The sequence below is a fragment of the Rissa tridactyla genome, chromosome 10 (genome assembly GCF_028500815.1).
Source record: "Rissa tridactyla isolate bRisTri1 chromosome 10, bRisTri1.patW.cur.20221130, whole genome shotgun sequence".
NCBI lineage: Eukaryota > Metazoa > Chordata > Aves > Charadriiformes > Laridae > Rissa > Rissa tridactyla.
Genome location: NC_071475.1, coordinates 16,642,782 through 16,656,773, shown reverse-complemented (window position 1 = coordinate 16,656,773; position 13,992 = coordinate 16,642,782). Strand labels below are relative to the sequence as shown.

The following is a 13,992-nucleotide window of genomic DNA, read 5'->3' as shown; positions in this document are numbered from 1 at the left end:
TAGGAGCCTGGATTCATCAGAAAGATAAGAATGAAGTATTTCAGGATTAGGGTTTTAAAATGGTGGCACTTATATACTACAGTAATTGAAAGCATAAACACCCAGATGATCCAAGACAAGTAGTCCAAATAAAACTTAAAGGTTTGTATATAATGCAAATATAATTCCTGTAAATGTAAGTGATATTCTGTGTATTTTACAGAACCTATTTTCAGAATGTGATTAAGTTCAGTAGTAATCATTGAACTCTGCATGTACAGAACCAGGGTCTCCTTACTGTGTCTATAAAATTCATATAATTCATTTACTATAAATATAGAAAGTCCATCATTACAGCCAACACCATTCATACAGATGGGAAAATATAATTCATTCAAAGAACAATTATTTGTAAAGTTGTGCTACTCAGCAGTTCTCTTGGCTAAGAAACAAGGAAATATTTTTGTCACTCTCTGTGTATTCATTTATACCTGACAAGTTATGTGATGAGTCCAAATCTGTATCAATTGTATCAATGCTCTTGCATTGACTCTCAAAGCAGAACGCAGACAAAGATGAGTTTTGCTTTGGAAAGAGGCTATATGCACTTAATTATTTAGGAATAAAATGATATGGGACATTGCTGTGGATGCCCCATCCCTGCAGGTGTTCATGACCAGGTTGGACAGGTCTTTGAGCAACCCGGTCTAGTAAAAGATGTCCCTGCTCATTGCAGGGGGGTTGGAGCTAGGTGATCTTTAAGATCCCTTGCAATTGAAACCATTCTATGATTCGTATTTTATGTTTTAGCTAATAACACTACAAATTATGTGGATCTCTGTTCTGATTAATGGATGTCCATGCTTGTTTGATTATCTTCTACAGATTACTTGAATAATCTTTGCCCTGACTCTACAGAGTATGAAGCCACACAAGGTAAAATGAAATGGGTAGAATAAAATTGTGCTTTGCTAACTCTGCTTCTAAAGAGGTACAGGATCTATACTGGTAGTATATGGAAGAGGATTGTTTTCAAGATTTTGTGTTAATAGGTTAGATGTAAGATCTATAAGAACTGATTACTAATATAGACAAATTATTTAGGGCAAGAACCCTTTATTTTTTTCATTGAAACAAGTGGGCTCCCTATGGTTTTGACATGATGAACTCACAGAAGAAATTACCATCTATACAAGCACAGTACAGACATTGTAATTCTGCCCCAGTCATCGGGTAAATCCTAGTCCTCTTTGGCTCTGTCCATATTTGGCCTTGTCATTGTAAAGTCAGTTGGGATGGTTCCACCTGCGTATTTGTGTACCATTATCTATGGTATGCCTGCTGTGCTCTGTGAACTTTGGAGAAACCTGGGAGGTTTGAAATATATATCTGTATTCTGGATTCCTTAAGCCTAAGTTAATTTGTAAGACATTGCATAAAAATCAGTTCTGCGCAATCAGGGACAAATCCAGCTGTTCAGCTGCTAACACCGTCCCTTCCGATACATCAGTTGTCTCACTCCCACTGAAATCAAAGCAGGGTTTAGCTGTGGCTTCAGTGGTAGTAGCTTCCAGGCTGGGGTAAGCAGGAATAACTTTGCATTAATGAAACCAGTTCACCTCTCTGTTACGCTGAGTGTAAATCCAAACCAACTCATAGCAATAAGGTCTGATTGAAGGTCAGCCCATTCTGACCAAGAGTAGAGTCCTGTGCAAGATTTAGGACCCTAGTTACTAAGAATCTATACCAGTAATTTAAACAAGGACAGGGCAGACACTCAAGCCCTGTGGCCACAGTTGCCTCTCCTGGTTGTGGTTAGCACACGCTTGCCACATTTCTGGCCAGCAGTGGCTACCATGTTCCCAGATTATGCCCAGAAACAGATGCCTGTTCCACAGAAGAAGAGATTTGAGATAAGAACCTGAGGCACGTTATGCCACTGCTGTAGGGCCAGCAAACATTCCCTGGCCCAGGCTATTTGCCAGTGGAGAATCCAGGTGTTAATTCATGTCCCCACTTCATACACACTTCTGTCAGAAAGGGATGACCTGTCCTCTCCCTCAGCAGTAAAGGGAAACAGATCACTTTAGATTCCCATGCTTTTGGATGACTAAAGCTGGGTTACATTAATCAATCCCTACTACAAGCTCCAATTGTCAAAAATCTGCAACTAGAAAACATCACAAAAAGATTTTGTGCCATGCTAGGTGCTTAAAAAGGACCTCATGAGTTGTCTTGGTCAGCACAAGTATGATGCAGAGTTTCACACAAGAGAATGGTGAAGGGAAGGGGAACTGACAGCACTGTGCTGTGTCTTAAATTTGCTAGGCAGTTGCATTCTGAAGGTGCCGAAGAAATGAAAGGAGCTGCTGCTCCTGGGGATGTTGTTCGCTTTTTTTTAGAGATGCCCTTGCAAACAGAAGGGATTGGGGTTATTTTCCAATTCGTTTATGTGATTTATGGTGTTTGCTTTGCTTTATCCCTCAGCTGCCTTATTCATTGTTTCTGAAATCACAGACCGAGCCAATGACAGCATGCTCCAAGCGGTGAGTCCTACCATGACACACGCTCTCCTGATCGGTAGTGTCTTTTCTGCTGAAGTGAATGCATATCTCTGCTAAATTCTGAAGCCTCCTCCAGGGTGAGACTCAAAGGTTTATCCAGACCTGGTTTACCGTACTGCAGATAAGGGGTAGGTCTTATGCCCTTTAATGCAGCTGTGCGAGATGTAAGTCACCATAGCAAGCAGCACAAATTTTTCCCCCTCTTCAGGTTGCTGAAATGATATTTGGAGCAATGAAGTGAGAGATGGGAATTTTCATAGTTCTATTTGTAGCCTGGGATGTTTTTAGATATGGAATATTGAAGACATCACAAATGTTCTGAGTTCATTTACTTCCACAATTCTGGAATCCCATTTTATTTCAGAAGAATAGAATCATAGAATCATAGCATAGGCCATGGTTTATAGTATTGCAAATGATCACACAACCAAATAGACTGGCCAAGACTTTCATAGGCTAGAGCTCATGTCTAAATTCAGATTTAGGTATCTAGGTAAGTAATATAGTTTTCCAAAGTAATGAACAGTTTTTGTAATGTCAGTGTTATTTATTAATATCGCTTACATGATATTAGAATCCTAATGTACTGGCAAAGATAGCCTCCATATAGCTGGTCTTATGATCATTTGTTTCCAAGGACCTAGGTCTGATTTTTGTCTAAGATGACAGGGGTTTTCTATTGACATCAGTAAGAAGCAGTGTTGGGAGGCGCAGGAGGCAGCAGAGAGACCGTCAGATACAGGATCTGTATCAGATACAGCAGGTTCCAGAGGAATTCAACTTGCTGGACCTTTTGATAACTAAAGGCACTGCCTTTGTTTTTATCATACTAGCTACTCACACCTGCAGCCAAGTTCTGTACTGAGGTCCATGTTTGCTTTAGCTGCACAGACCTAGGATTCAGCTCAAGTAGTTAGAAAGAAGCAGTCTAATGAAATGTTACTCAGTAAGTCCATAGTTTCAGAGTCATTCTGTAAAGAGGCCACATTACATTTCTTTTTCTGATAAAACCCTCGGCTTGTTAGACCTAGAAAATAGTCATAATACAGACCAAAATTTCAAAAAATGCCATTTTTAAGCACTTCTTTTCAAGGCATTTAGATTACCAAGGAGTATGTGCAGTTGCTAAGGCAGATGTTGACTATTATGTGGTTTGTGTTCAACAGCATCTATGTTAGAGAACAAAGCACCTCAGTCCAAGCATCCTGCATTTCATCCAATAGTGAGTGATTACACTGAAGTGTTTCTTTCTCAAAAGGTGTCTCATCTTAAGTATTTTATCATTGCATTGGGTCACAGGGATTTCAAGTGATTGGGAATGTATCATATCTTTTGGGAATCTTTCGCACTTTATTTCTCATTTGAACATTGCTGAATTTAACATCCTGCATTGGGATTTTGCTGTGCCTTTGCTAAATTAAAAATCTCTTTGGCATTGCAAACATCCTTCCCTCTGGTTAATTACAGATGGCATTCAATTCACTTCTTTATTATTTCATTTACTGAGCAGAGAGAGGGTTGTTAATAATTACTCAGGAACCAAAACATGAAATTGAAGAGACAAAGAGAAAAAAAACCTGGGCATCAATGCAGACAAAGGGAAGAAATGAAATGTCAACCCTTGTTAGTAAGATCTTGTTTTCAGGGAGGATTTTAAGGTTGAAGGAATGAATGCACAGGAATTGTTAGGGAAAGACACATGTTGGAGGCCACCACAGCTACGCACCAGCACTGCTGATTCAGCATATTCCCTTTAACACCTTTGCCCTCTGCAGGGGAATGGAAGCTCTGGGTGAAGCAGTGAATTCAGACTGTGTTACATAGTAAAAACGCAGTAGGTCAACTAGATGAAGGACGTTTTTTTGCAACAGCTTGGGAAGTAAGAAAGAAAGAGTCTCAAAATCCAAGGTGCCCTTTGTCTTCTAAAACTGAAGCTTTCATGCTTTGCCCAGAGAAGTGGAAGCATCTGCTTGCAGCAAATGAACCCAGAGCCAAGAATGTTGACTTTTGCTCACATCTGGAAATCTCTGCTGCTCAGGTTTAAAAGCCATGTCTCTGATACGCGTGCCAAGGTCATAGCTGGAGCCCGTGTGTTCATGGGCTGTTTCAGAGCACCAAGTTCAGTGAACTTGTCAGCAGACAGCCTGAACAGCTTTGCTAAGTGTAAACACTGATCTCTTGGGTTGCTTACTCTCAGCTTTATTTAAAGATACTTTGGGTATCAGCACAAACTATTTTGTCATCAGCCATTATAGTAAATAGGATAGGGACAAAAGTTGGGAGGGAAGTCTTTGTAGATTAAATGGTAGTTGCATTACAGCCAAACATAATGGTGAAGAGGGAGAAGGAAAGGAGAGAGAAAGAAGCATAGCAGAGAAGCAAGCTGCAGGGAAACAATGATGTTCATACAGACTAATTCTGAATGATGTTCAGCATTGACAGCAATAACCAGTAGTTAATTACTACATAAACACTACTCTGTTACCAAGACAAAAGAACAGATGTAGATTGCAGGAAGGATGTAGTCTAACAAGTCTAGAGTTGTATCATAAAAAGAAATGTAATCTGGCTACTCTACAGAATGACTCTGAAACTACAGACTTACTGAGCAAAGTTTTTAACAGGTTTGATTCTGATTTTCTTTCTCCTCAGGCAAAGAGTTTATAATCATACTTCTCCATTACTAAAGCATTCTTTGTACTAAAATAATAAATATTTCATCATAAAGCCGAGATGTCAGGAAAAGCTTCCACAGTAATCTCAGAGCTTTAATGATACCTGTATTAGAGGTTGGGAACTGTAAGAGCTCAGTTCCTAACAGATCAATGTCACACGTCTTTATCTGGCACCTGTGCTTCCTTAGATTTCACTCAGATTTATGGGAGATTTGTATGAATACTTTTCTGAAGTTAGAAGTATACATTGTTGGCCAAAATCAAATTTGTTGTGTTGCATTACCATGCAATGATTTTATCTCCACTAAGCCATGCTTTAATTTGAAGAACATCACCATATCATCTGGGTTTTACAGATGTCACAGACTATATAATAATTGCTATTAACAATGTCTGTTTTGGAACAAATTCATCGCAAATTCCACATAGATTTTTACCCTTCATTTTTTATCATATCATCAGAGCACATCTGCCCTTTTCCAAAGCTGTGGCCTGGAAGAGATGAAACAAAATTTCCTTCTTTCCCATTTGTGTGAATGCTGTGGGTTTTGTGAAGGTGCAGGTTCATAAGAATCAAGTTCAATATTCTGCTAAATCAGAGACTGTTCTTCTGAATTAATATCCCATTCACAAAAGCCACCGTTCTTTTCTGTCTCTCATATTTTAAATAACACAAAGAATTTAAGAAGTTACTCTAATTACAGAACAAACCGAACAATGTCACTCAAGACAGAGCGTTAATAACTTGTCGTGTATCTGGTTGAAGTTCTAAGCAATAATTTAGACTTCGCATATACCTGGAAGGAGGAAGATTTCTGCTGCCACTTATCAACTCATCAAACTACACTCCAAAAATCTGATAGGAGCATTGAATTATCATCTACATTTTCTGCAGAATATCAATGATTTATTATTAGCTTTTTTGGTTTCATGACAGTAACACTCTAGCAGTTTTTCCCTAGGAACTATTAACCCAGGATTTTCAGACGCATTATGATATTAACTATCTCCACAGCATTTTAATCGAGCAGGAAAGTATTATTCGCAATTCACAGATGTGCAAACAGAGGCATAAGGCATACCGTCACCACACAGCATTAAGTCTATCTGTAACTCTAGGAGACATTCAGTACTTGAACTAAGCAGGGTTTGTATTGCTCTCTGAACTTCTACAATCTGTTAGAGGCCCTGAGATGCTAAGAGCTATAAATCATTGTTGCTATTAACAGCTGGTGAATTCCTTGGGGAGGCGTTTCTCCTGCATAGACATAATGATAATATGATGGAAGCTGCAGTTCACCACTAAAATGGTCAGAGAAGGATTTCAGCCACCCACCTCTGCAGTAATATTCGTGTGGAGCTTTGTTTTCATTTTTTAATCATAGCTTGTGAAGGATATTTGAAAGGAGAGTGAAGACAGTTTTAAGGAGAATGAAGAAAACTGTACAAACAGGGAATTTTAGGGAAACTATAGCCCTCTCAGCCGCCCGCATTCGCGGATAAATCTCTGTCCTTCACATGTGATGGCTGTTTGACTTCCTACAGGAAATGAGTTTGATACATCTCTGTCCATTTCCTGGTGAACATGTGTCCGTATTGCAAACGTCAGCATTACAACAGGCGCCTCTGCCAGCAGCCCTAGGAAAAGCTGCGGTGTATCTGAGGGGCAGCAACTTCTCCTCTCACTCTTGTAGAAACCGCAGTGAGTAGCACTAAAATTGGCCATGAGTGTGCTCACAGGAGGGCACTGCCTTCTCTGCAGATGAAGAACACGTTTCCATTGTGGAAGCTGTCAATTTGACAAGTTTTGCTAGGGCTAAAATACCCTTTAGTGATGGGAAAGTCCTTTGCAAATGTCTTCTGGAAGTGTCAGCTGTCCCATGTTCCCTGGTATTTCCTGTGCTATTAGTTTATACACACTGTTTCCATTTTGCTGGCCTATAGTATTTTAGAAGTGACCTGAAAAACTCCATTTGTTACTTCCTGCATTGCCAAAGAGATACTTGACAGCTGAATTTCTTGAAAATGTGTCAATGCCAATTACATTGCATGGTCACAGTGCAGCCCTGTGCTGGTCAAGGCTTGTAGGTGTTTCTGTATGTTTGCTATGCAGTTACTGATTAAGAACTAAACTTAGTATCATGCTAAGCAAATGTAATATTTCACCAGGGCAGTAACATACGGAGGTTATTTTAGGCTTATCTCAAAAAGCAAGCCGAGATAGGTACATTAATTATGTTAGCTGAAATCCAGGGTAAATTAGCCTTGACAGACCATCGTGTTGACATGGATATGCTCTTTCTGGTAGCTGTGATAGCTTTCCTAATTAGCTGGTTCCGTAGACAGCACTGATTTGTATCAGGCAGATACATTGTACGATCTAATCGAGTCTAACTAAGCCCAGGGGTATCTTAATGCCAGTCAATGGAGCATAGGAAAACAGACCATAATCTGTCATAGCAGAAAACTGTAGTCAAGGGCTGCCAGGTCATGAAGCTATATCAAATATGGTCCTTAGTCTGTAGTTTATCTGGGTGTGTAGATGAGGATTTAGGATACAATGACTAACTTAGACAAGAGGCTCATAATTTTTAGACATATTCCAGTGATGAGTCATTGCTGCTGTGCAGCCCATTTTACTGTTCTGATCAGATAAAACCACAGCTGAATCCTCAGCACAAGCCTTGGTTTTAGCAGGAGAATTTGAAGGAGATCTAAAAAGACCCTAGCAATATCGCAAAGGTGCAGACATCCCTTCTTCCTCCTTTGTATGTCCATCCAATACCATCTTTTTTTATGAGAGCACAGTCTTAGCTAGATTAGATTAATCTTATTTACCATCTTCATAGATAAGTTCGTGCCACATGCCAGTGCCCACTGACTGCGCTTTAAGGCCAGGTAGGCAGTTAATAGTATCAGAGTTTGATAATGAACTTCCTGATCCTTGCAAAGCAGTAAAACAGAAATGCAGCTTCACTGCCTGCTTACTAGTTAACCTTCTAAACCCCCTATTGCAAAGCCATTAATCCATTATCATAGAATGTAAACCTCCAGATAATCCTAGCAACAGTCTTATAGTATCAAAGAATGCTTTGGATTATTCATGGCATGCCACTAATGCACAGGCCTTTGGAGCAGATACTGTACTTTGCCTCTTCTTCCAGTTTATTAGTTCACAGAGCAAGAAAGTCAGCAAAGAGGCCAATGTATAAATACCGTATGGAGTGAGCAGGCCCTTTTGAAGCTGAACCAAGGTATCAGAGGTAATGGGAGTGTAGAAGGTCACAGCAGATGTGAATGCAGGTGACGGGGTTTTATAAAACCTGTAAGACTGGAAGAAGACCACCTGGGCGTAAAATCCCTGGTCTCAGTTCTCTCTGAAACCTAATTCTGAAATACCACTTTTAGACAAATAAAATGGTGAGGAGGGGTGAGGGAAGGTTTCTCTGCTTGTCTAAAGAACTGTCATCATACAATCTCCTAAACGCTGTTTCTCTCCCCCAGGAAAACTTGCAGAAGCTGGTACACATTGAGCACAGTGTGAGAGGGCAGAGTGGCCTCCTCCAGCCAGGAAGGGTGAGTGCTGCAGGCAGACCTATGCTGATAAGGGCATTGTTTCCGGCCAGCTATATCTCTGATTGTGTGGATGGCCAGATTTCAGACGCCTACAGGTGTTGTTTACTGAGCTACTGTGATAAGCGTTGGAGCGCTGGTTTGTGTAAAAAGCCATTGCTCTGGCAGTGTGCAGAGAGATGTGCTGAGACCTTCAGGCTGGGAAAGACATGCATTGCCCCTGCTTTGACACAGAGCAGCCATTTGACGTTTCACTCCAGCTGTCCTCAGCCACCCCATGTGTAGTGTGTTTTGATGGAGCTGCTGTTTTTCTCCCTATATACTCCTGTTGAAAGGCTGTAACACTAGCAGGAATCACTTGCAGCCTGGAAACGTTCAGAGTTTTATTTGGCTGAGTAAGAACCTTAAATCAGGGGAAATTATTTGTTTTCAAATTTTTATTCTCACCATTCCCCAGTGGTGCTTTTAATGCAAGACATCATTTTTAAGCAACACATGAACAGAAATGTGGGAAAGCGTATAGCTCTGTCTTGCCATCCACATCAAATGCAAATTTCTTCTCCTGGCTTTCAAACCTGTCCAGTTTCCGCAGCTGCAACCTGTCTCTACGGTTCAAAATATTTCTTTCTTGAATTCTGCGACTCTCCATTTCCCACCAGTCCACCAATATCTTTAGCAAAACTCATGAAGCAATTTTCAAGGCATGCGTACTCATAGTGTAAAAATCCTCATCAGCCAAATACTGCAGTCAACCTCTAATTTGTCTGTAACATCAGTATTCTCACTTGCCCTTGCCAGGTGATGCTTTAACAAATTCTGCAAAGCCCAGCATACAGAATTTACAGTCTCTTTGATTAAATTGTTCTAGAGTGGAAAACTACACCAGATTCTGTTCTCCATCCAAAAAGAGTAGATGACAGTTAATCCACTGATGTAGTTCTGTTATTCTAGACTTTTTCAAATGTTACTGTAATCAAGTTATAGTATGCTGATTTAGCTGCTTAAGTACATGGTCCTATACTTACATACATAGTAACAATATGGACTGACCAAGTATTATGTTTGCAAACATGTATAGATTATGCATGCAGCCATAGTTATTTGGACGTAGCATGCTGAAACCCGAGGTTTCAGCTGTTCTTTTTGGTCTGTCTTTTTTAGAGGATTTTTAAAGACAAGAGTTCTTTTCTGAAGCCCATTGCATGTTAGCTTTGCAATCTGTGACAGTCGCCTCTGAGCACAGTTCATGGTGCAGAAGCAGTGGGCTCAGGACAAGTGGGTTTCCAACCCATTTGGTTCCGATACAAACGCAAGCCACAAAGAGCAGCAGGGCTAACCCAGGCAAAGACTAAGCCAGATCATAAGGAGTAAGGCTAGAAGCAAGTGCTGAGGTATCTATCTCTTCCTGTGCTGATGAAAACTGTTAGAGTAGCTCTTTACCCAGGAGGAATATTCTCTTTTCTCAATAAGATTTGGAATGTGAAGTCTCACAATTACAATCTGCTGTTTTCTCCTTCAGATCTTTGTTAAAGAGGGAACGCTGATGAAAGTCTCTGGCAAAAACAGGCACCCTCGTCATTTGTTCTTGGTAAGATTTCTTTTACATTTTTACTGTCTCTCTCATATCTTCTCCTGCACTTATGCAGCCCTGATCCCTGGCAGAAACTTTCAGGCTGCAAGTCATTTAACCACCAGCAGTGATGCGGTGAGTCAGTTTCTGTCGCTAACAGGGCTGAAACCCTTTTCACACATGTCCCATCAGCCCTGCATACAGGAACACGGGCTGTGCAGCCCTCCGTTTGTGCCACAGCTGCATACAGCCTTGACTAGGCCAGAATTTTGCAAAGGAGTGCAAGTTTCCAAGGTGATGAGGAGAATGGGAGTTCCTGAATACTTTCAGCAATTAAGCTTCACACTTGAAAGTCCAGCCCTAAGGCCTTAGGAGATCTATTAGAAGCAACAGAGCACACCCTACTGCTGAAGTTTATGAAAGCTTTCTTTGAACTCAGGAGAGATTCGTATCCTTGAAGCTCAAGGGCTGGGTTTTAGTTCCTGCTGTCCACATCTACGTAGATTACCTGATAACTGTGTGCATTGCCTCGGTATAGTACCTCTGAACACACACCTCCAGCTTCCTGTTGATTACAGCAACAATTTTCAATGTCTGTTTGCAAAATTCTTCTAAGACAGTTAAGAAAAATGAACCCTTTCATTAGCTTGCTGGAATACCCTTCACAAGGGTTCACAACCCTACTGCAAAAGTTGCGAGTATTTACAGATCAAAACAGATTAAAACCCACTGTTTTGGAGATAGGCTATTAACACTCATGCTTTCTGTTTTACATTACACACTACATTGAGCAGTTACAGAGTGTCTGAGACTCCAGGGTCCTGAGCTCTGTTCTCAACTTTTCAGGTAGCTTATTGTGTAACCACAGGCATTTTTATGCATTTATTGGTATGATGGGGAAGATAATACTTGCCTGTGTTTTAGGATTTTGTTACATGCTTACCTGTTAATGTTTGAAAAATTCTTAAGAGCTCCTTCTCAGAAAAGAGCCATAAAGAACTGAGCGTTACTGCTGCTATTAATATTAAAGTGCTGTTTGCAGAATTTATTTTAAAATAAATGTTTTATATGCCTGGAATACATATTTGCTGTGGCCTCTGTAAGTGCTGACAGCTTTTCACCCTGAGACCATTGTGAGAAGAGATGGCTTATTACAGAAGTCACACTATTTGCCATTAATTCTTCTTATTTCTCCGTCTTATTAATATTTCCTATTGGTGCATGAGTGGCTGCACAAGCTTCTTTGCCTCCTCAGTCATGTATTGCAGTCTTATGATCAGATGGGATGGGACACAGTGCCGGCACTGCACTTTTCTGATGGTTTCATTCGTTTCTGTGAAAATTCAGACTTTCATGTACTGAAAGTGATGTACTTCACCCAAAACTTCAAATATGAGATTGCTGCATTGCTGTTTTACTGAGTGGGCATCAATGGACTGTAGCAACAGCAATAGATGTCAAAATCATTACTTTGTTGCAGCCAAGGGAAAATGGCCATGCCAGAATCTCCAGGAACTGGTCTTAAGAAACAGTGTTCTCAGCAGCAGTAACTCTGGAGCCTACTGATGACCACTTCATAACAGATGATACTTGCTTCCTTACTGATCTCTCTTGTGAAACACTTGCCTTTGTTAGTATTACAAAAACATTTTGAAGTTGTGGCTAAAGCTGGGACCAAATTCCAAGAAGTTGTTACCATTTCATCTTCCAATCTGTTCGTAACTGACATCATAATCCACTACTATGGCAAACACCAAAGTGTCACGAACCTAGCTATTAAATGAAATAAACATTGAGAGGAAAGTAATTTGAGCTTGGGATAAACTGAGATAAATTTCAAGTAGTCCAAAATGGTTGTATCAGCTTGAAGGTCACAAGGGGCTGAAAGTATTACTGGAACAAAGAAAGCACAGAAATTAGTTTCTGGCACTTTCTAGTTTAGGAATTATTTTTGATTCCTGGGGAGAGTTCAGCTGCTCAAACCCAGATGTTAACGGCAAAGGCAGAAGTGTCTCTTGGCAACTGGAGACATTACAGTAGCCAATGTCCTGTTGTTAATAGATGCTCTCAGTATTCAGAAACAACGGTTTTTTCTTCCTTTCAGTCAGAAAGGCAAACTGTGACCAAATGTGCTGTCATGCAAAGTATGTGGTGGAGCTAGACTAAACCACAGTAGTCACTTTCAAGAACCAAGAGACACATAAAACTGACTTCTTTTCTGCTCTAACACACTAAAGTTGCAACCCCTTCGGGCTTCCTGTATTGTGTCTCCTGTTGGGGTGGGGATGATTTGATCTTGGAAATATTTTGAAACTTATTGGAAAATATCTGCCTTTGGGTTCAGTGATTTTTTTACTCAGTCTCCTCTACCCTGAAAGCCCTTGATGTTGCAGAGCAATGCAATGTATGGTGAAATTGCAGGAAAATGAGTCACTGTGGAATATGGTAATTCCTGCATTAACACCTGAATGGTTTTGCATTATCTGCTTGTCACTGCTAATGCTGTGGATTCTCTGTTATGTCACCACCACTCCTGCGTTTCTTAATGGACTGTTTAGCCTGTGATACATTAAGACAACTACTACATAGCTATGGCAACGTATTTTCATCGTGGCATATAGCATCTTTACTGCATCAGTCTTCAGACCCTACCAGCTATCACTGCCAACACCTTTTTGTAACACTCAAGGCCTGCATGAACATATCCTTCCCTCTGCCAGTGCATCTAGCCCAATCCACGTGCTATCTTGATTCTGATGCCTGGGAAAAAAACCCAACCCAAAACCCCAAGGTTAGAATAATCTCCTAAACACTGTCTCTTAAACCCCACATTTATTTAAAGCCCTTGTCTTCTAAGGACAATAGCATAACCCTTTGAAGCCACTGGCAAAACTCAGGTAGGATAAGAATTTGTCCTAATGTATTGATCAAAAAAACCTTTCAGAACTGGTTTGTTTTTTGATAAGCACGAGTGTGTAGGACACACATTCAGGGGCTTTTGATGTGCATATGTTTCTGTGGTGCATGTTGTATGTACCACAAGGGTACTTGAGCTGGCTGTTTTGTGCAGGCTGATGGTATTGTTGAATCTGGCGTTTCCTGGCAGGATGTTTGGTGAGTTTTGCTGTGCGCCTGTTTCCTGAGTCCAGTCTCTGTTTACAAGGATGTTGGGGCCTCTTTGCAGCACAGTATGGGCTGCTGACACTGGCAGGCCCCCTAACTGCCCCCCAACCACAGGACTTTGCAACTCAGACACTGTCTCTTATCTCACCCTTCCAAGAATTTCCCTACAAAGACTGCTTGTGTTGCAAGCAGGATGCGGGACACTGGTATCAAATGGGAGACTGTTTAATGCTCTAGCTGGCTGGGCTGAAGGATAGCAGTTTTTGGAGTCAGAGCTTGGAAAATGCCGTCCCAGCACACATTCAGGCTGCTCCACTGTCACTCAGGGGATGTTTAACACAGACTTGAATAGAATAACACAGGGTTCATAATGAACTACCCTTTAAAACATTCAGAAAAAACAAACACAAGGTAGGAGCTTTTAAACAGACAGTACATTACATATGGATGCCAGCATTCAGCAGGGCATGGATAAACTTGTTTGGATCAATAAATTTGAACACTGTAG

At 40.7% G+C, this 13,992-nt stretch overlaps 1 protein-coding gene across 2 annotated transcripts in view; it reads left to right on the top strand.

Annotated features, from left to right (window-relative positions):
- The window catches only part of FGD5 (FYVE, RhoGEF and PH domain containing 5), a 102,632-nt gene that overhangs the window by 67,561 nt on the left and 21,079 nt on the right, over positions 1–13,992 (top strand). For both annotated transcript variants that reach the window (XM_054216115.1, XM_054216114.1), the window contains exons 9-12: positions 865–915; positions 2,467–2,525; positions 8,723–8,794; positions 10,311–10,379. In XM_054216115.1, the coding sequence (XP_054072090.1) occupies positions 865–915; positions 2,467–2,525; positions 8,723–8,794; positions 10,311–10,379 (251 nt within the window). The remainder of the gene's footprint in view (positions 1–864; positions 916–2,466; positions 2,526–8,722; positions 8,795–10,310; positions 10,380–13,992) is intronic.